The 23,769-nt window shown below is 43.2% G+C and overlaps 1 protein-coding gene across 3 annotated transcripts in view; it reads left to right on the top strand.

The window, feature by feature from the left end:
- Window positions 1–706: 706 nt before the first annotated feature.
- The window catches only part of LOC148024648 (Nucleotide-sugar transporter family protein), a 65,520-nt gene continuing 42,457 nt past the window's right edge, over window positions 707–23,769 (top strand). For all 3 annotated transcript variants that reach the window (XM_087694283.1, XM_087694284.1, XM_087694285.1), the window contains exon 1: window positions 707–924. In XM_087694283.1, the coding sequence (XP_087550409.1) occupies window positions 790–924 (135 nt within the window). In that variant the 5' untranslated portion in view covers window positions 707–789. The remainder of the gene's footprint in view (window positions 925–23,769) is intronic.

Genomic DNA, 23,769 nt, shown 5'->3' with positions numbered 1-23,769 from the left:
GGGGGGGGGGGGCGCGGGGCGGGCGGGCAGATTTCGCCAGGGGGGGATGGGGCGGCGAATTTGGGGGGGGAGGGGGGCACAGATTTCGCTAAGGGTGGGGGGGGGGGGGGGGCCAGATTTCGCCAAGGCGGGGGGGGGGGTTCAAAGGCGAAGGCAAAGGGGTGGGGGTTCGAAGACGAAGGGGGCGAAGGCGAAGGCGAATGGCGAAGGGAGCGAAGGCGAAGGCAAACGACAGCGACTTGGTGGGGGGCAGCCAACAACTTGGGGAGAGAGAGAGAGAGAGAGAGAGAGAGAGAGAGAGAGAGAGAGAGAGTACTTTCTCCTTGTGCGCGATCTCCCAAAGCTTCAACGCCTCAATACACGATCTAACCAAGCTTACCTGCATAAACAATTGAACAATGAACAATCGAAGGAAGCTTGTAAACCCTGGATATATGTATCATCTATCATCCTCATCATGAGAGAGGGAGGACGTGGGGACGTGGGGGGCATTAAAGCCACCATTGCATGCAATTCAAAATTTTCATGTAATTCAAATTTCAAGTTTGGAAGCTCGAGAGAAAAGTAGAGGCTTGGAAAAAAAGTGAAGGTTCGGGAGAAAAATGGAGGTTCGGGAAATACTCTAACCAAAATAATAATGTACCGAACCTCCAACCAAAATAATAATGTAGTATAGAAGTATAGATACTCAAAATCGAGAAAATCGAGGAAAACGTTTCGCTAGAGTTGGAGTACCGAAAAGTGGCAAACAATTTGTTCGCTACCTGCTGCAGATGACCAGCTCCAACAATGGCGAGGCCATCAGATATCACAGACAGCGGTAGCAGCGCTACAGAGCAGGAGTCTGCGAAACCTACATTTCATCCTCTCAGATGGCGGGCCTTTATAGTGGCTGCTGTGCTTACCGTCTTCACAAGCTCACAGGTACATCCATTTTGGTCCTTGCTTAAGTACCTTTGAATCGGCGACCTGAGCTTCCACAGGTCCAGTCTTCAGACCTCAAATGCCGAGTCTCAGAAACGGGAACCGGTTTAATGCTTTACTGTGGACACCGTCCGTTGCAGTGTGCACCACTAGGTGTGCGTGAATAATGGAGTTATTTCTGCGTGAAAAATGCTTAGAAATTTCGAATCATAAGACTTGGACTCTTAGAGATGATGGTGTGGTTTAAGCACCGCTTTTGTCAGCTGCGAATATTTCAAAATTGATCATTCCATCCCCTTGGATATAGCAGACAATGCAAATGCCATTTGAAACTTGCACAGGCCAATAAGATGTGGAAAGCGAACATGAACGATCAGTGAAATATGGTTAAGCATCCATTGTTGATGTTCCTGTAGGAAAGGCAGTGCTTGGTTGTGTAGAAGATGTGCTAGGAGTACTTATTCATGGTTTAGGTGGGGCAGCCTTTAAGTTATCTATGGCTAATAAAAATGCGAAGTTATAATTGTATACAAACATAAGGTAAAGAAATACTTGTCTATAGATAACAAACACAAACATATGACAAAGCATAGACTGATAAAAGAACTCAATAAACACAGTATGCAAGGAGAATACAAAATCTCGAACTCCTATGGCTCTAGGACCATGGTAGAGAGTGTGAGTTGGAGATTGTGTCGTTGTCATAGCAGCTAGAAACATCATAAACTTTTAGAAATGAAATGTTAGAAATGTGTTTCGTAAGTTTCTTTAAAGAGGGGGTAAAATAAGAAACGCGGGTTTTTTTATATATAGATTTTTAATAGTTTTGACTAGGGAAAGAGGTTCTAAACCTCTGTGGAACTCTCTCTTAAACAAAGAATGGCCAATTGAGCTTGAGTGATAATAGCAATTAAGAATAATACGTTATATATCCATGATCCATTATTGACTTGTCACTTATGTCAAAGTTAGTCTTTGGACAAGCTATACTATGGTTTAGAACTCAAATATTATGATTCATATATATTATAGAAAGAAAATTAAAATAAACATGTAAATAGTCTATCTATAATATGGACTGAGTCGAGTTGCAACATCATGATTTTCATTTCAAAACAAAGTGACAAATTGTCAAAATTGAGAATGAATCATAATATATCATAAATAACTCATAAATGAGACTAAAGTCGTATAATAATTAACTCTCTAGACAAGAATAGATACTAGATTGACAAAGTCCAACAACTAAACAAAATCACAAAAAAATTAGTCTCTCATAAAAAATCTTAAGCCCTCACGAGTCATTATACATCATCATGATCATTATGCTTAACATTCCCTAATAGTTTTTGTAAAAAAAACCATGTTTTGGAGTCCAACTTAGAAAAAGAAAAGAAAAGAAAAAAAACCCCATGTTTTTTACTCTAAAAACCGTTTTATACTTTAAGAAACGTTTCGTAAGTTTTAAACTGAAAGAAATGCGTTTCTTGGCTGCTATGGTTGTCGTCAATATGGATCTGGAAACCTAGTAGGTAGCTGCCAAAAGTATATGGCAAGCAACAAATGCAAATATGGAGGGTTCGGATGAGTGTTGGATAGGTCTAGGACAACTTTAATAGTAGGCAGAAGCACGAAAAGTGTCAAAATGATATGGGCGACTGCAATAGATTGAAAGTGCAGGAGTACATGATGATGTGGCAAGCTGGATACAGTAAATGCAAGTAGGAACTAGTTGTACAGCAGCAAATGCAGCTTGTGGTGTTAGAGTGAAGTTGTGCGGAAGTATATGACCAAGACAAGGAGAGAGAGAGAGAGAGAGAGAGAGAGAGAGAGAGAGAGAGAGAGAGAGTGGAACCTAGAAAATTTGCAGTGAAGAATGCTATATAAGAATGTAGATATGTACACGAGTAAAAAATGCCATAAATAATGCAAGTCGGCTGCATTAAATGCAAATTATTGTACAACAGTTGTTGACCTATAGAAAAACATGTTCGACCCGTCCTCTTGTGCCACCCATCGCCTATTGATGTTACTTGTATAGATTGTTTGCTATGTGGCCTGGTGCAACTGTAGAAAACTACTCAAAATTGGAACTGCTTGTCCAGGAAATGCCAGTCTCTAATACCCCCTCTTAGATCTTGGACAGGGGAGAAGGCTAAGGGATCTGAGTGCTGTCAAAGTAAAGCTTGAGGAAGTGCCTTTGTAAACAAGTCTGCAAGATTGTTCTTTGTCTTGCAGTAGACTAGGGCAATAGTCTCATCTAGAATCTTCTCCTGAATGAAATGATATTGGATCTCAATGTGCTTCGTCCAAGTATGGAACACAGGGTTCCAGGCCAAGGCAATGCAACTCTTATTGTCGCACTGAAGAATAGGAGGACCTGTCTATGGCCGAGCAGCCAAGATCCTCCAAGAGCTTGCAAAGCCACATTGTCTCACATGTGGTAGAAGATGCTGCCCGATTTTTCTCCTTAGTCGAAGATAAGTCAACTGTGGGTTGCTTCTTGCTGCTCCATGAAACAACACCAACACCCAAGGTAAAGCAATAACTGTGAAGAAAATCGCTAGGGTTTGCACTAAGGAAACACAAAGTGTACGACCATGACAGACACAAAGAGACAGACAAAGACACAAAAAGCAAAACCCAAAACTCAAATCCTTAATACAAAACTCAAAACTCAAACACAAACAGAAGAAGGGAAAGAAAAACACAACTCTGAAGTTGTTAGAGTGCAACGATGCGGAAGCGTGGGACCAAGACTGAGAGAGAGAGAACGCAGAGAGAAGAGAGAAAGAGACAGTGGAAGATGAAGATCTGCTGTATAAAGTGTGCTGTATACAAAGATATGCAGATATGTACACGGGCGCAGTGCATGGGACTGCGTGTCTCCACCTCGACGATGCAACGTGTTGTTCACCTCGAAGTCCGCTGCAATTTGCACAATCTCCAACCTGAAATCTGCAAACAGAGATGTAATCTGCACGAGCCTCCAGCCTAAAACCCGCGATCAGAGATGGGAGAGATTGGAGAAGATCGGCTATAAATAGCTAGAAAATGGGCGCCAAAAATAGGCAGGTCGGCTGCAGCCAACTGACTAGGTACAGGTCGGACTGCCACGTGGCAGTCCGACTGGTCAGTCCGACTGTACGGACAGGATCTGATCGCTATCACCTCCTCTCAGAGCCTAGACGGGGCAGAAGCCCGAGGGATCTGGCATGTCTCCGAAGTAGAGCCTGGGGAAGCGCCTTCGTAAACAAATCAGCAAGATTGTTCTCCGTCTTGCAGTACTCCATAGCGATGGTCTCATCCAAAAGCTTCTCTCTGATGAAGTGGTATTGGATTTCTATGTGCTTCGTCCGGGCATGGAAAATAGGATTCCGTGCCAAGGCAATGCAACTCTCATTGTCCCATTGCAGCAAAGTAGGACGAGTTTGGGGGTAGCCAAGCTCCTCCAACAATCTCCGAAGCCACATAGCCTCACATGTGGTGGAAGACGCGGCTCGATACTCCGCCTCAGTAGACGAAAGGGCTACCGTGGGCTGCTTCTTGCTACTCCATGAGATAACACTTGCACCCAAGGTAAAACAGTAACCTGTTGTAGACCGCTTGTGGTCCACATCACCAGCCCAATCCGAGTCGCTCCAATCGGCAAGTACAAGATCTGAACCACCTGTGCCTGCTGGATAATGAATCCCTAAATCAGATGTCCCCCTCAAATACTGAAGTCTAGATGAAGAAATGCAGTTGATGAGGGTGCAGCCACCGCTCCAGAATCCTTGGTGTCCTTCTTGTTGGTGTCGTTCTTGTCTTTGTCAGGGCACTCCTTCCAATGGCCAGTCTTTCCACAAATATGGCATGTGGAGTCTTTGTCCTTGTCCTTGTCCTTCTCCTTCTTGGACTTGTTATCCCCCTTCTTCTTCTTTTGGTCCTTCCCCTTCTTCTGAGAGGCTTGACCTGTCAGCTCCTCTGACTTGGAAGCATTCTGTCCCTTTAACTGTTCCTCTTGGTCCAAGACCATAGGAACCAACTCTTCCCACCGAAGAGTAGACTCTCGCCCCGAAGCAATAAGGGCAGAGTAAAATGTACCGAATCGTGGCGGCAACTGGGACAAAAGTGTGATCACCATGTCTTCGGAGGAAATCGGGTTCCTCGCATTCTGAACCTGCATCTAAAGCTGCCTTAGCTTGTTAATGTGCTCCCGCAGCGAAGAAGACTTGTTTACGGACAAGGTCCGTATCTGTACCTCCAAAGAAACCTGCTTCATAAGGGTCATCCGATTGTACATTTGATCAAGCTCAAGCCATATCTCTTGAGCCACCGTCAAGTGCTCGATGTGAGCGATCACGGTTGTAGTACATGATAGAAAAAGAAAGGAACGAATCCTGGCATTCAGTTTGTCCCAATGAGACCGAGCCTTGACCAACTCCGCACGAGCATCGGAAGAGAGTTTGGACTCATCTCTTACCGAGGGCTGGTCGATCTCCTGTACCAGCTCCGCCAAATCTTAGGACTCAAGGATGGCCAACATCATGACGCGCCAAATGCGGTAGTTGTCGCCGTCGAGCTTCTGATCTGCAGGAAGAGCCGGTAAGACAGGCACCTTCCGGTCCATAATTGACTGGAACTCCAAGTCAATCTCTGTAGACATCTTCACCTGTAATGCCTTCACAAACGCAAAAGCAGCCCCCTCTGACTGTGAAAACTCAGCTTGCTAAGGCTCTTCCGCATCCTGAAACTTCTTCACCCGCCGGAGGCAATGAAAAAGCAAAACCTGCACTTGTAGGCTGAAAACTCAAACTTCCTCCGCGTCAAACAGCAGCAAATCCACCACCTGGACTCCTTTCCTGCGCACCCATACTCGCTTCAGCCTTGTTCCAAGGCGTAGCCCTCCTGTCTGCCCTCAAATGCAAAAAACGCAAATTTGTGTCGCGATAGAAACACCTCTTCAGGTTGATTCTGCACTCAGTCAGCCCTCTAACACTGCTTTGATACCATGTCAGAGTGCAGCGGTGCGGAAGCGTAGGACAGAGAGAGAGAGAACGCAGAGAGGAGAGAGAAAGAGACAGTGGAAGATGAAGATCTGCTGTATAAAGTGTGCTGAATACAAAGATATGCAGATATATACACGGGTGCAGTGCGCTGGACTGCGTGTCTCCACCTCGACGATGCAACCTGCTGTTCACCTCGAAGTCCGCTGCAGTCTGCATTGTCTCCTGTCTGAAATCTGCGAACTGAGACGGAATCTGCGCGTCACCAGTCTGTAATCTGCGAGTAGAGAAGTGCAGGAGATTGCTGGAGATGTCGGCTATTAATAGCCAGAATCTGGACAAAATAGGGCGCAGAAAAATATCCTGTCGGCTGCATTAAATGCAGCTGACTGCCTGCACAGTCGGACTGCCACGTGAGGGCGCAGAAAAATATCCTGTCGGCTGCATTAAATGCAGCTGACTGCCTGCACAGGTCGGACTGCCACGTGGCAGTCCGACCGTGCAGTCCGACTGCCTGTCCGACTGCACTGGCCTAACCAGCCTGGCTATGGCAGTCCGATTGTGCAGTCCGACTGCACTGGCCTAACCAGCCTGGCTATGATCTCTAACACGACCAACCTCGGAAGTGTGCACATAAAGCTGCAGATCGGCCTTGGAGTGTTGATATTCCAACTTTAACTGAAGAAACGAGTCAATCTTCTCGTTCCATGCATGCGGAGCCTACTTGAGGCCATACAAGGCCTTCTTTAACCTGTAAACGTTTCCATCGGAGGATCCAAAGCCAGGAGGCTACTCAACATAGATCTCCTTCTGCAAGTTAGAAAGGCCGACTTCACATCCAACTGATAAACAGGCCATCTCCTATGGCCAACCAAGGCAAGAATAACTCGAATAGTTGCCATACGAGCAGTGGGGACAAAAGTATCATGGAAATCAATACTTGGGCGTTGAGTAAAACCTTTAGCAACAAGGCAAGCCTTGTGCTTGTCCAAAGAACCATCGCTAAGATACTTGGTCTTGAAGACCCACGTGACACCAATCACCTTCTTGTGAGAGGGATGAGGCACAAGAGACCAAGTGCCATTCCTCTCAATAGCCTCCAACTCGGCTTTTGTGGCTTTCCGCTAATGATCAGACTGCAAAGCCTCCTTCATTGAAGTGGGCTCTCGATCCTGCAAAACACGGATTAGCAAACAATAGTTGGAGCAAACAAGCTCCGAAGAATGTGCCTGGTGCCTCCATAACCTCTGCGGTCCATCGTGCGGTTCCCACTCCTCAGGGACCCCCTCGATCCCTGAATCTCAGAGGGTGTCACGGGCCCAACGAGGAAGAGGACAAACCTCTCCCGGTCACTCTCTATCTGCTGAAGACTCAGGAACATCCACCGGCGGAAGCTTCTCGAGGATGGCCGGTGGAAGAGAAGACTCTGAATCCGAAGAAGAATCTCCATCAAGAGGCTCTGGCTCCAAAGAAACTATCTCGGGAGTCCAACTCTCCCTAGATCTCCAAGGACGGGGTGCTCCTCATCCCCCACTGTGGCCGGTACTTCCACGAACCGCACATCTTGGCTCGTGTAGACATCCCGCTTAACGGGATCAAACAAACAATATCCTTGGGATTGGGAGCTATAGCCAGCAAAAACCTGTCGTCGAGAAGCTGCCTTGAACTTATCACGCTGCGTCTTTGGAATGTGCACATAAGTGTCACACCCAAAGATCCTGAAATAAGAGACATCAAGCTTTGTCCCGAAGTAAGCCTCAAAAGGTGTCATCCTGTTAACGGCCGAAGTGATAGATCGATTAAGGATGTGAACTGCGGTAGCCACTACCTTGGCCCACAGAAATTGATGTGTTTGTCTGTGCTCCATCATGGTGCGTGCCATCTCAATCACACTTCGGTTCTTCTGCTCCAAAATGCCATTCTCTTGGGGAGTGTTGGTGTTAGCAAACTCCTGGTGAATGCCCCTATTTGCACAAAAACGAGCAAACTCATTAGACATAAATTCACCTCCCTTGTTTGAATGCAAGGTCTTCAGTTGCCGGCCGTTCTCCTCAAAGAGAAGCCAATCCTTGAAATGAGAGAAAGTGTCCGACTTCAAAGTTAAGAAATAGGCCCAAGTCATCCTGTTGTAGTCATCTACGATCAACATGAAGTACAAGCTCCCCTTCAGGGACTCGGTCCTCATCGGGCCACAAAGATCCGTAGATACAAGCTCCATGGGTGAAGTAGATTGCCTAGAAGCTGTGTTGGGAATCGCATCCCGATGCAGTTTCCCAAGAATGTAGGAGACACATGGCTGATGGCTCACCACTATGTCCGGCAAGCCTCGGACAAAGGACCCTTGCGACGCCTTCCGAAGGTACTCGTAGTTCAGGTGGCCAAACTGAGCATGCCATAGCTCGGATTGTGTTTGGGAAGTAAGAAGAAGAGAAGTAAGAGTTGAAGAAGACTTCAATTTGTAGACTCCATTCTCCTCATACCCTGTAGAGAGAACCTTCCTCGATCCACGATCAAGGACTCGAATAGTATCACTGTCAAACTCCACCAAGAGGCCAAGAGCACAAATCTTATGAACCGAAAGTAAATGATATCCCAATCCTGGGACATGCAACACCTTAGAGGTGTGGGTACCACCATGTTCATCTGGATTAAGCTGTATCTCACCCCGTGCAGCAATTGACATAGAAGAGCTGCCTCCAATGAGAATTTGCTCATGCGAAGGTCGCAAATGGGAAACACCAACAGAAGGAGTCATGTGCCGTGAGGCACCGCTGTCCACAATCCACTCTCGAGCCTGGGGAGCTGTCATCGCAGCATCATCAGTTGTCGGTGTAGAGTCCTCAATGATTGCTAAGTGTAGAAAAGCAGCTGATGAGGGTGCAACCACCGCTCCAGAGTCCTTCGTGTCCTTCTTGTTGGTATCCTTCTTGTCTTTGTCAGGGCAATCCTTCTTCTAGTGACCGGTCTTGCCACAAATATGGCAAGTTGATTCCTTCTCCTTGTCCTTCTTGGATTTGTTGTCCTCCTTCTTCTTCTTTTGGTCCTTCCCCTTCTTCTGAGAGGCTTGACCAACCAATGCCTCCGATTTTGAAGCATTCTGTCCCTTCAATTGTTTCTCCTGGTCCAAGACCATAGGAACCAACTCTTCCTACCAATGAGTCGACTCCCGCCTTGAAGTAATTAGAGCGGAATAAAAAGTACCGAATCGTAGCGGCAACTGGGATAGTAAAGTGATCGCCATGTCTTCGGAAGAAATAGGCTTCCCCGCATTTTGAATCTGCATCTGAAGCTGCCGAAGCTTGTTGATGTGTTCTCGAAGCGAAGAAGACTTATTTACGGACAAAGTCCGCATTTGCACCTCCAAAGAAACCCTCTTCATTAGGGTCATCCGGTTGTACATCTGGTCGAGCTCCAGCTATATTTCACGAGCCACCGTCAAGTGCTCGATGTGAGCTATCACGGCCGTGGTGCAAGATAGAAACAGAAAAGATCGAATCTTGACATTCAGTTTGTTCCAATGAGATTGGGCCTTGGTCAACTCCGCACAAGCATTGGAAGAGAGTTTGGACTCATCCCTCACCGAGGGCGTGTTAATCTCCTCCATCACTAGTTTCGCCAAATCATAAGACTCTAAAATGGCCAACATCATCACCCGCCAGATGCGGTAATTGTCACCATCAAGCTTTTGATCTGTTGGAAGAGCCGGTAGGACAGGCACCTTCTTGTCCATGATCTCCTGGAACTCCAAATTAGTCTCTGAAGACATGTTAACCTGTAATACCTGCACAAATGCACAAGCAGCTCCCTATGACTGTGAAAACATAGCCTTCTAGGACTGTTTCCTCCGCTGCCTAAACCTTCTTCACCCGCCGGAGGCGATGAAAAAGTAAAATCTGCAATGGAAGGCCTCAAACGCAGCCTTCCTCACTTACGAACAGCAATAACCTGCAGCAAATTCACCAATTAGACTCCTTTCCTGCACGCCCACGCTTGCTTCAGCCCTGATCCGATGCGCAGCCCTCCCACTCGCCCTCGAAACCTGGAAACGCAGCCTTGTGTCGCGCTGAAATCTCCTCTTCAGATAGGTTCAGCCCTCAGTCAGTCCATCTTCACCTCTTTGATACCATGTCAGAGTGCAGTCATGCGGAAGCGTAGAACAAAGGCTGAGAGAGAGAGAGAACACTGAGAGAAGAGAGAGAGAGAAAAGGAGACAGTGTAAACGCAGAAAATCTGTGGTATAGTATGCTGTATAAGAGTGCAGAAATACACAAGGGGGCAGAGGAAATATCTGTGTATGTCTCCTCCGACTTGATGACCTTGATCTCTGTCAGCCCGAGCACAGTCTGTCTCAGCCAACAAATCTTCAAGATCAGAATCTGAAATCACTGAAAAGTGAATGATAAAGTGTGCCACAAGAACCGGCTATTAAATAGCCAGGAAATAATAGAAAAACAGCATCAGGTCGGCTGCATTAAATGCAGCCGACAGCAGAAATCTGGCCAACTGTGCAGTCTGACTGCACTGCTGATGTGGCACTGATGACGTGGCACCTCCTCTGCCATACTGCATTGACTGTCCAGGAAATGACTGGCTAACACATGGTTCTTTGATTCCAAAGTCTACACTATTAGCTTGTGTAGTCTCCTTAATAGACAATACAGAGTTGTCTTGAGAGAAACATTGAGGGCTTTCTTCTCCATCAACAAAGCTAGTTGATTTTCCCTTCCAATTAGCTTGCTTCTTCCTGCAATCTTTCTCAAAATTACCATATTTTGAACAATAATGACATTGAATTGAGTTATGATAACCTTTGCCTCGGCCCTCTACCTCTGGAGGAGTAGTCTCTTCTAGGCTCTTCCATAAGAAAACCAATTACCTTCTTGATGTACCTGATTATTGTTGTGGTTGGACTTCCTCTTTGAGTGTTAAATCTTCCTCTTCCTCTTGCTAAAAAGAGGACTTTATCAGTTGTACTTGCTCAAGTACTTATAGAGCTACCATTATGAATGTTCTTCATAGGTGTTTGCCTTTAATTTTCATCTCTAAGAATCTACTCCATCTCATCAAGTGAGGATTTTTGCCTCAAAATGATGAGGCCTTGAACAAATCCTTCATATCATTTTATCTCCCACAACAATCAATTGCTGATATAGAACCTTGACTCTTTTGATGAACTCTATGGCAATCTCTTCTTTATTTCTCTTTGTGTTAGTCAGCTCGGCTCTCAAGGCTATTTGTCTTGATGTACTTTTTGATTCATGTATGTTCTTTAAGGTCTCCCAAGCTTTCTTAGGAGTTGTTACATCCATTAGATGTGTGAGAATGTCATCCTTGACACTTAGCTTCTTCATATGGACAGCAAACATGGCCTTTTAGTCCCATTTGGCCAATTCTTCTCAAGTAACCTCATTTGATTTTGGTCTATCCATAGAGACTAACTCTCAGCAATCTTGGAAAAAGAGGAGTGACTCCATCTTCACTTTCCAAGTGGCATAGTTGCTGCCACTGATCTTTTCAACTCCCTCCAAATGTAGACTAGGTTCCATTTCCAACTTCAAGAAAACACTACATTGAATCAAGATGTTCACATAGATACAACTCACACGAGGTATGATTCTAAAGAATCTACATTGACACCATTTTGTGCCATACATACAAATGGCATGTAACCAATTCACAATATCTCAGACTCCTTGGGATCCCATGGTGTCTTTTTAGGCTTCTATGGACTCAACAAGGAAGACGATGCTTCGCCTTCACCTTCACTTTATTCTCCTTTTCAAAGTTTCATGACTGATGAGAAGTTTAAAGGATTCATACGCATCAAGTATACTCCCAACTACATCCCTCCTACCAACTTTCCAGCTACTTCTGGATTGATTGGTAAGGCTAGCCACCTCTCTGATCAAGGACATAAGACATTTGGAATGACTAGCAAACCATCTTCTTCATCTCAGCCGGCCCAATGTCAAGTTTCTATAACCCCTTTCAGTCATATGAATCAAAACCCTCCCATGTTTCTCATTTTGGTGTGCAGGATCCAGATAATTTTTAGTATGTCAATTTTAATCAACAAGGTTCTAGATGCAGATATACATCTACAAGTATACCTAGAATTATATCTTTTGTTTCTTTTAAGCATGGAGTTGACACTTCTCTTTCACTCTTCCCTCTAGTCCCACCCTCCTCTCCCGAATCCCTCTCTTGCATTCAATAATTTAGGATTGCATTCCACTTCTACATCCAACACACTAGGAGTTGGATCTTCCATCTCTGCTCTTAGTTTCTTTTCTTTCTCTACACCCCATGCCACATATCCTTCACACATCCTTTTACCTTGGGACAACGGTGATGGGTATCCCTCTCGCTTCCCCTGGACACTCATCTCCTCATCTATTAGCCTCTCAGGCGCAAGAATTTCCATCCTCTACTTATGGTGCGCCATCATACACTCCATGAGTCACTCCCATGAAGGGATTTCCATTCTTTGACCCACATGTCCCTATCCCTCCTATCAAGCTAAAAATGCATTCCAAATTGATTAGCTCTTTACAACAACACCAAAATATGTAAATTACAAAAACTTTCAATAAACAGTGCGTGGTCCTAGAGAGTTTCTATGTCCCATTAAAAAACCCTAATTTGGGAGGATCCTTCTACATGTGTAAATGTATTGGCTGCCCACCATTCAATCTATCCTCGTCTTGCAAGTTTTGGCCATTAGCCCTCTTCCACTAGTTGTCCAATCCCTAGTGACTACTGCTACATGGTATACAGTTGTCACCTAGCCTCCCACTACTACTAATCAGTTGTCATCATCTTCACACAGTTACATTGCTGCGTTTACCAATTTCAGCCCTAGAGACTGCGGTATTTCAATTTCCAAACTCTTTAAAATCAAGCCCAATGGCAAGTTTGTACAATCCATTTTTATGTGTGTCTAATTTTGTCTATATTACTCCTTTGGTCATGTAGGAACCAACTGTAAGTCATCATGGAGCCCAAATTGGTACCAATATGGTTTTGAAGAAAACTCTTTGTTCAGAGATGTTCCACAATGTAATCCTTCAATCTCTATTTCATTTGAGTATGAGTTTGGTGCTTCCCACTCACTTTACAGTTTCCGCCCTTTCACATTTACTTCACATTTACATTCCCCTTCTTTCAATTTAGATCCTTACTTTAGACCGACAATAGGTTATCCAATCTTAGTACACATTGTCTTTGACCCATATCAAGGTTTTAGCCTCACTAGACACTAAGAAGTATATCACTCGGCATCTTTGTACATTTTTAGCAAAAATGCCACCCTTTAACACTGTGCCTTAGACAAACCCACACATGCATTGCTCTGACTTTTGGTCTTGCTCTATGGGGAATCCCACTCCAGCACACTGCATCATCATCCTCGGTTGCTCAAACATCTGAATCCCCATCTTGTGTTGATAAGTCACCTCCTTCTTTGGAGGAAACAAATAGTGGAAAGGAATCATCTCCATATTTTGACCCAATTCTACCTTCCCCAATCGACCCTAGACATCCACCACGTTTTGATGTTAATGACCAGTCTCCTTCTTTGAATGAAAAAGGATTGGTACACTCATGCCCTCACAAAAACTCTCCTGGCAACCAAGACATGAGGATGATAATTGTCACACTCAAAGGCCAAGGGTCTTAGACCCACACTCAAAATCACCTCATCCTGAGCTAAGGATCTTCTACCTACACCAAAGCCGAATCCAATTCCCATTCCTCAACCAGTCTCAGCCCCTTCCATCTCCTAATACTCCAAGGAGATTGAGAGGAGGTCTTTCCCCGAGAGGTAGCACAATTTCTCTACCCCAGGTATCTGTAGTCATGAGTGGCTGGCCACCGATGTGGTGGATCCTAGATCTCCCCCTCAGTCAATGCCTCATAGCATCTCTGACTTGTTTGGTCAATACCTTCCAAGTTCCCCTAGGCTAGTCTCTTAGGAGTCCTAGGTCATCCTTAGGACCCTTAGGCTAGTTTCCTTTAGGCTTACTTCTTAGCCACACTTTTTCAAGTCTTCTATTGCACACTTCCTTTTTTCATTCACTTCTGCTTCATCTCACGCTCACAGCATTCAAAGCGTCTCAATATGAAACATTCAATATGTAGGTTTCTTTCTTCATCTTTTCATGTCAAATTCTGTATTCCAATTAGGACTAACATTGCAAGTATATTACCAATTCTACTTGGGCTGAAGGTTTGTCTTTCGATTTTTGGCTTTGTGAGTATTGCCTCCATCAGCATGGAGAGAAAGACAACATCTTCTTTCTCGAGATCGGGTCATGGGCATCCTTCTTCTCTTGGCATCTTTCTTTCTTTCCTTTTAATTGAGGTGTTTTTATCATTTAACCATCGTTCTCTACACTTCTAGTTTATTATTACATGATAGGTGGATTACTACTTTAGTGGTTACGCCTTCATATTCTTTGCTAGCATTGGAGTCCTCTCCCAAGATCAAGTATAGGTACATCCCAACCGCCTTGGTGGCTGATTTTTCCCGCTCTTTCTATTGGGGTCAAGTCTTCTTCCTCCATCCATTAGATCCATTTGCATTGTGGTTTGCTCTCCTAGCACTTCTCAACTAGTATGGAGCCCTCTCCTGATGTTGAGATTTGGGCTTGTCTACATCAATTGGTCAGCAACAAGCCCTCTCCAAGGATTGAGTATGTGCATGTTCTACATACGAGATCATTGATTGTCCTTCAGCTATTTCTCCTAAAGGATGTCAGGTCTACCTTTGTCTTCATTATCAAATTCATCATGGTTCTCGACACCAGCATCAAGTTCCTCTCCTCCAACATCAATATCTAGGGTTGAGTGGGGGTTCCTACTTTTCATTGGTATTCTACAAGTGGATGATCATCATTATCTTTGTAAAAGGACACTTGGGCAAGTCAACAATTTTTCTACAAGGGACATTGTCCAAGTAACAGTCGCTGCATGCACATTCCCCTCACGTAGCATAGTCTATGCATCTCACTGTGCAGAGCACACCTAGGCCAATGCCTGGGCTATCTCCACTAGTGGTTCTTTACCACCACACCTTCCATACTTCATCACCCTTTCCCTCATCATTGACATCCACAAATGGTTGGGATAACTTGTCTGTTTTGTGATATGGTGGATCTGACCATTCCTTTTCACTCTCTCCATGGGACACAATTACTTAATAGGCCACAAATCATATCTTCACTCCAAAAAAAAAAAAGAGTTCATTGTGGTTTCATTTGCCTTTGCAAGTCCTTCTAGGCCACCAGGTAGTCAACAAGCTCCCTTTGCCTAATGCCTCTACCTCTCTAGGGTGATCACTTCGGCTCCCTCGGTAAGATTACCATCACCTCTAAAACCAACCTTTCTCCTTGGAAAGTGTAACCAGCCTTGTTTCTCGGATAGGGTGGTACTAACTTGATTTAATAGTAATTACAACAAGCATACAATTCACATAAATTGAAAATGCAAATGTTACCACTTTAATCTTGGACAATGGATAGCTTATTGACCCCAAAATTGGCTCCCCTTGCGGTATTTCTTTAACTTTTATTGCAATTGGATGGAGTACAATTTAGATTTTCTTATCTCCTCTGCTAATCCAAGTGCCTCTTGTTGTCAAAACTGACAACAACAAGCCTCCAAACCAATTCGCCCCTTGGTTTTCTCGGGGATTTAGCCTTTACTTTGCTCCTTGAAAGACAAATTTAGTCCTAAATCTAATACTGGTTGGCTAGCCTTTTGAATCTCCCTGAATTTTCTCAATTTTAGCTATTGGAATCCAAGTTCTAGGCCCTCAATTTTGAGCATGCATCTTGAGGTGGCTATTAAACCCTAATTTTTGCTACATATTAGGGTTTACAATAGAGATTTTCCAATATCTTCACCTCTGATGACTCAAATGACTAGATTCTACTAAGATAACTTGAGAGACGGCTAGGAGATGAGAGAGAATACTATAGAAAGAGAAATTTCAAAGTTTTATTCCAAAAATGGCTAAAAAATTGTTGTCTTACTTAAACAACCATGGGAATTGTCACCTATAGCTTAGGACTATCAAAAAGATTGCTATTCCCTCCCATATACTATCACTTGCACCAAAAGGACCTTGGGCTGCTATCACCTGCTCCTAGAGGGCTCCAAATTGCTATCACCCTATTGTAGGAATGATCCCTAGTGGCTACAAATCACATCAACAACATCTCTTTGCTCTCTAATAGCCCGCTTCTCTCTCACAATGGTTGGAATAGACTTCTACTAGCCCCAAAAACGTTTTTCCCCACTTATATGGGCAAGTTTTGCCAAGTGGGACCTTCTAATCCCATTTTCCAACATTATCTAGCTTATTAAATTGGTTTTAAGAATATTAATTTTAAAAATTAACTTAATAATTATTCTAGTACCCACAAAAATAACCCCACCAACCATTAATTAGATTGGCTAGATCAATTTGTCTCCCAAGTATTTTTAAGTAGTTATTGACCCCTAGACTTACATTAGTTAATTAATTAATGTCTAGTCTCTAATGTTACTCCCATTGATATTAGTAGCTAATAAATTGGTCTAGACCCAAATCTGACACCAATACCACCTAGTACCTGTCAGACATAACTTATTAGAACTTCTCTCTTTGGCACCAATTGGTATTTTGGTGTCCTGGGTTCCACACCGTGAAATAATTAACTTGTATCTCATATGTGCAAGTCACATTTGTACATTTGATTAACTTTTAATCAATGCTAAGCAAAGCAATGAAATTTGACATCCTCATAACAAACCACCCCTTTGAAATCCTTGCAATCGTCTTAGAGTGCATAGCAATGTGGCAAACCATCCATTGCCACTACTAGAAATACATGCTGGCATCGTAGTCAAACAGCATGTGCACCTATTACTTAACCATGCTCATGCCCTCTACATGTCTGAAATTATAGTCACTTAAACCAGTTACGTTCCACATACATGAATCGTAACCTCTATCTAAACCATAAGGGATACATCCACATACCAAAATCCAACATTGTTCTGACCACCAAGGCATTGTAATGCATAAAGTAAGCATAATCAATGCCTCATTGCAATGATGTACTACATTATACCATGTAAGGCATACATCAACTGCAAATCACACGTAACTTATGCACTTGTACTTCTCTTGTATCACCTGCAAATGTATATTGTATGTCATCCATGTATCCCATACATGCCTTGTAAATGCACGTCACATCCAAAAGTATATTCCATGTATTCTCTACATACTAGCAACATTGCAAATGTATAGTTTGAGAGCCTAGGTGTAAACCATAAACATTTGTATACCAACTCACCGTGACTAGTACACTCAATAGTGATCCCAATGGTAGAAAAATTGTCAACGTACGGTACATTGGATGCAAGCCAAGTACATTCGAGATCCACTACATAACCAAGTTGTCCATCACTAGAGAAGTGGAGATGTAATCTCCCCATTGAGCATTGGGTAATACTCTAAACCTTCCATGCTTTGTTGAGCCTGAAACAATCCGATTAAAAATCGGCTCTAATTCATGTTGGATGTAAAGTCCCTTCGTCTCCGTGTAAATAGACTTACGAGTGTGAACACACCCTTAATGTACCCTAACATATAAATACATTCTTTTATTCTTTGTGTACCTTCACAGACGGTACACCTATCTCTACGTTTACTAACACTCTCTCAGCTTTGCTCTTCAGCATGCCTTGACCTTGCACTCCATTGCGCACTCTCCCCTTCAAACTGGTATCAGAGCACGACGGTCCAAGCTCGTAGACAAGATAGGTGCAAGCAAACAACTACAGGAGAGAGGAAGCAGTCGTAAGTGAGGGGAAACAGTCGTAGGTGAGGGGAACAGTTGTAGGCGACAGCGACAGTCGGGCAGGACTACGGCAGGTCTAGCATGGACCAACGACAGTCAGGTAGCAGTGGGTGTGCCGGTGGGTGTGACAGTAGGAAGGGAATGGACTTCGCGTCCAGTCACGACTTGCCAGCGACTAGGCACAATGCGACAGCACAGTCGATGGTTTGATAGGCGCCACGTTGCTTGATAGGTCACGGACCTAAACGGCGGGTCAACAGACCCATATTCTGTTTTTTTCCCGGAAATATTTGAGCTATTTTTACCTCTTGTCTTACAAGTGTTCGCACGCACAAGCACAGTGCGCAGATTTGTGTAAATTTAGACCCAAAAAATTGGGCCTTTTCGAGGTTGAGTGTTGCTTATTCTAAATTGAGGCATCCGTGTTAGAAATTGCAGACATTGTGCTCGTTTGAATTGGGGATTTCGCTAAATTTACTGAAATTTTGCTCATTCGAGTGAAATTTCTCAACATTGGACCCATAAAATTTGGGGCTTTTGCTGTAATGGTGAAATTTTGTTCAGCTGAGTCAAATTGGCTGACATTGGTGCACAATTGGACCCGAGAAATTTGGGGCTTTTGCAAAATTTTGTGAAATTTTTACTAATTTTGCCCGTTTTATGCTTTTGGGAACATGTATTAATGCAATCAAGGCAGATCGGTCAGTGAAATTTTGGGGCTTTTGCCGAAATCTATGGATTTTGGCAAAGTTAATGCATGAAATGCACCTTGGGAATATTGTTGAAGCAATCTTGTGGTTATAAGCAAAGTGATTTGAAATTTTTTTATCTCTCACTTGTGTGACTTTGGAGAAATTGCAGATTTTTCTTGGTATTTTGGGTATTAGAAGATGATACGAGCACATACGTATTCAGTACACTTGTTGGACAGCTCCCAGTGAGTTGATGCATGATTATTCATGTTGCAGCAGTCTTAGTGATCATTTGCAGACTTGGGATTGGTGCAAATGTATTTTTGGTGATATTGCTGAAGTGGGGGTTACCTGGCAGATTTAATGTATGCTGAAATTGCAGTCATACTACTGAAAGTCATTCGTTCTACTGCTGTATATGTACTTGAACTGAATCTTGCTATTATTTGTTGAAAAATTGGGCTGAAATCAGCTGAATATTCAGCTCATTTTTGCTGTCATAAATTGCAGCATTGAATTTCTGATTTATTGCTGAAAAATGGCTGCAAATGCTTCTAGCAGCAATGACACTAAATCCCTCTTTGAAATCAAGAGGTTTGATGGCATTGGCTTTGACTTGTGGAAGGATAGGATGCAAGGCATTTTGTTCCTCAAGGACTGTGAAGATGCTCTCTTGGAGATTAAGCCTGTAGCTATGATAGATGTGGATTGGGCTAGGCCATTGCTTACATTAAGATGGCAATGTCTAATGATGTACTTACAGACATCAAGCGTCTTGATATAGGTTATGCTATATGGAAAAAGCTTAAGGACACCTATGAAAATACAACTCTTGTGAATCAAGTGCATCTTATGCGTAAACTTGTGAACATGGAGTTGGATGAGTCTAAGCCAGCATCTGAGCATTTGAATGCTTTCACAAGGGTTTTGAGTCAGTTGCAAGACTTTGGTTTGGCAGCTTTCGATGATAAATTGAAAGCTATTTTCTTATTGATGACTTTGCCTGATAGCTGGGAATCTTTGGTCGTGTCACTTAGCAACAACCCTGCTTTGACTTTTGATAGTGTAAGAGGTTCCATTCATAATGAAGAAATTAGAAGAAAGTCTAGTGGTGAAAGCAGTGGCTTAGCTTACCATGTGAGAGGTAGGTTTGAAAAGAGGGATAATACAGCTAGTAAAGGGAAAAGCAGAAGCAAAAGCAAGGGCAAACAACAAGATGTCACATGCTATCAGTGTGGGCGTAAAGGGCATAAAAGGCCCGATTGACGGTACTTCAAGAAAGAGCAAGCAAGAAAGAAATAGCAGGGTAAGAAAAAGAAAGATGATGTCAGCTCTTCCTCAAAAGAAGTCGCAAATGCAAATGTTGCATCTGGTGTGGTCATTGAAGAGTTTCCTGACATTGAAGAGATACTTGTTGTAGCCTCATGTAATGATGCAGATATTATGGCAGCAACAGGTGATATGCATATCACCAAAAAGGAGGTAATTGATGCCTTACTTTCAGCTCATGATGGGCTGTCACAATCATGGATAGTGGACAACGGTGCTTCTTTTCATGTTACCTCTTCTTTGGAGTCATTTTCTGAATACACTGCAGGTTGCCTAGGCAAGCTTTACTTGGGGTAGTAACTATGCATGTGAGATAGAGGGTGTTGGCATCATTCACTTGGCTCTTGAAAATGGCCAAGAGCTGATTTTGCAGGATGTCAAATTTGTACCTGGCATAAAGAAGAGTCTACTATCAGTTGGGCAGCTTGATGCTAAAGGGTATTTTACTACATTTAGTGGTGGATCTTGGAAGGTCCATAAGGGCTCTATGCTGATTGTTAAAGGCAACAAAAGGGGGACTTTATATTACTTGCATTGTAAAGCATTACCTGGCAAGTTCTTGGCTGTGGTTGAAGTCCATTCACAAATGGAGCTTTGGCACAAAAGACTTGGTCATGTGAGCTAGAAAGGCCTTCAGGTTCTCTCCTCTTTAGGGAGATTTAATGTAAAAGGCTCTGGTCTCGAATTTTGTAATGATTGCTTATATGGAAAAGAAGCGAAGTCTCCTTATTACTTTGGTGTCGTTAAGAAGTCTAATGTTCTTGACTTAGTACAATCTGATGTGTGCACTATGCCTGTTAATTCGTATGGGGGTGCACGGTACTTTGTTACTTTCATTGATGATTTCAATAGAAAGTCATGGGTGTATGTACTCAAGAGCAAAAGGAAGTGTTGGATTCTTTTAAAAAGTTTCATGCTTTTGTTACTACACAAAAAGGGTTTAAGTTGAAAGCCATAAGAACAGATAACGGGGGTGAGTATGTCTTAAAAGAATTTAACAAGTTTTGTGAGATGCATGGCATTAAGAGGGAGTTGACAGCCCCTCATAATCCTGCATCAAGTGGTGTGGCTGAAAGATTTAACTGCACACTTTGTGAGAGAGTCAGATGCATGTTGTCCATAGCTAATCTCCCGCAACAGTTTTGGAGAGAGGCTCTTAAAACTGCAGTTCATGTATACAATCGCTCTCCCAATCGTGCATTGGAAAATGACATTCCTAAAGAGGTTTGGTCTGGCAAACCTGCTTCATATGACCATTTGCGTGTCTTTGGTTGTGATGCCTTTGTGCATGTGCCTGTAGAACAAAGGACCAAACTAGACATGAAATCCATCAAGGGCATCTTCATGGGATATGGAGATGAGGGAGAGATGGGTTATAGAGTTTGGCTTCTTGAGGGCAGGAAGATAATACGTAGCCGAGATGCAGTATTTAATGAGGCAAAGTTGCTGAAAAATGTTACACATGGTGATCTTGACAAAAAGAAGGTCAAACTTCAGCATGAACAGCCAGCCATTCAGCAGCCATTAGCTGAAAATTCTGTCCCTTTTAATGCTGAAAATGAGCAGCAACCTATTGTGCTACAGCCAGAAAATCATGGACAGCAAATAGATGCATAGGATGGAACAGGACAACAAGAACATGTTGAAAACAAATTACAGAAGCAAGAAAATGCTGAAAATCAGCCACGTGGCGATGGTGTGCACATTCCTTAGGATGTAGGCCCACTGTGTGATAACACAGATCATTGGGTAAGAAGGTCTATACGTGTCAGAAGGCAGCCACAGAGGTTTCAGCCACTTTGGATTGCATTTTGTTTACTAATGAGGGTGAGCCTTTGACATTTAAAGAGGCACAGTCATGTGAAAACAAGAGAAAGTGGGAGCTTGCTATGCAGGAAGAGATGAAGTCTCCATATGCAAATAACACATGGGAGCATGTACCTTTGCCCAAGGATAGGAAAGCTATTCCTAATAAATGGGTTTACAAAGTGAAATGTATTGATGGGAAGTCCAAGTATAAGGAACGGTTGGTTGCTAATGGCTATACACAGAAGGAAGGCATAGACTTTTAGGAGGCCTTTTCACTAGTGGTGAAGATGACTACGCTCCGTGTTTTGTTTGCTCTCACTGCATCCTTGGATTTAGAGTTGGGTCAGATGGATGTGAAGGCTGCTTTTCTTCATGGTGACTTGGATGAAGAGTTGTACATGAAGCAGCTAGAAGGATTTGCTATTCCAAGAAAAGAGCATTTGGTTTGTAAGCTGAAATGTAGTTTATATGGGCTGAAACAAGCCCCTAGACAATGGTACCAAAAATTATTTACCTTTATGCTCAGCCATGGATTTAAACGCAGCCATGTAGATCACTGCTTATACACTAAAGAGGCTGATGATGGAAGCCTTATTGTGCTGGTTTTATATGTAGATGACATGTTGATTGTAGGATAGCATAAGAGTATTTTGAATGCTCTTAAAAGGCAGCTGAGTTCAGCCTTCTCCATGAAAGATTTGGGGGCAAGTGAACACATTTTGGGCATGCGCATTAAAAGAGACTGACGGCAACATTTGTTGTTTTTCTCATAGGACAAGTACATCAGCAAAGTACTTGACAGGTTTAATATGGCTGATGCTAAGCCTCTTGGTGTGCCTTTACTGCCACATACAAAGCTTAGCAAATTTGATTGCCCTAAGGATGATACAGGTGCTAGTACCATGAAGGGTATACCTTATGCATCAGCTTGTGGATCTTTGATGTATGCCATGGTTGCAACTCACCCTGACATTGCTCATGCACTGGGAGTTGTTAGCAGATTTATGTCTAACCTTGGCAATCCACATTGTGAAGGAATGAAATGTATCTTCAGATACTTGAAAGGTACATAAGAAAAGTGTATATGCTATGAAAAGGGTATACTAGAGTTGCAGGGATTTTGTGATTCAGACATAGCAGGAGATCTTGATACTAGGAAATCTACTAGTGGGTATGTTTTTACTTTGGCTGGTGGGGTTATCTCTTGGTGTTCAAGATTGTAGAAAATTGTGGCACTGAGTACTACAGAAGCTGAATATATTTCAGCCACTGAAGCTTCTAAGGAAGCTATTTGGCTTGGCCGTTTGGTTAAGGATTTTGGTCTTTCTTCACGTACTCCAGTGCTTGGTTGTGATAGCCAGAGTGCAGTATGTCTAGCTAAGAATGCCATGCTCCATGCATATACCAAACACATAGATGTTCGGTATCACTTTATTCGATAGGTCTTGGATGATGGCCTTGTCACACTGACTAAGGTTAAAACCCAAGATAACCCTGCAGATGTTCTCACTAAGTCTCTTGCAAAGGCTCAGCATGAGCATTGTATTCGTTTAGTGGGAGTTGGTTAGCTTAAAGGTACCACTTTGGGAACGGTACACCTATCTCTGCGTTTACTAACACTCTCTCAACTCTGCACTTGCAGCATGCCTTGACCTTGCACTCCATTGCGCTCTCTCCCCTTTAATTGAAACACATCGAGATAAAGTGCATCACTGAGAATGATCTACTGGGTCACCCTCCTCCATCCATTGTATTGTTTCATTGGTGAAAGAATGTTGAAGCTTCATGATGCAGCACATGGAAACTTGACCTCTAACTTGGTTTTAGGCTTTTTTTCATCTTGAGCATTGCGATGCTTTATACTTTCACATTGCTGCAATTCCAACTTAATTAATATATAGCATTGCATCCGATTGACTAGCCCTTGGTGTGCATCCGACATGCTGGGAGTACTAAATACATTAGGAAATATTTTTATTTGCATAATTTGGATTGTTCCAATATGACTGTGCATGGAAATTTGCAAACTATCAACTATACTAATATACATTTTCCCATACATTGCATGTATTAAAAGCCGTATTTTCCTCATGACCAAACTATATGGAGCATTTACATGACCAACATTAATACCATAAGTCCCAAACACAGTGGGCTACATACATGCAATGCCAA

The sequence above is a fragment of the Lygodium microphyllum genome, chromosome 15 (assembly GCF_053477565.2).
Source record: "Lygodium microphyllum isolate KBCC chromosome 15, Lygodium_microphyllum_v1.1.10, whole genome shotgun sequence".
Taxonomy (NCBI): domain Eukaryota; kingdom Viridiplantae; phylum Streptophyta; class Polypodiopsida; order Schizaeales; family Lygodiaceae; genus Lygodium; species Lygodium microphyllum.
The sequence above is the reverse complement of the archived record's forward strand: the minus strand, read 5'-3'. Positions and strand labels throughout refer to the sequence as shown.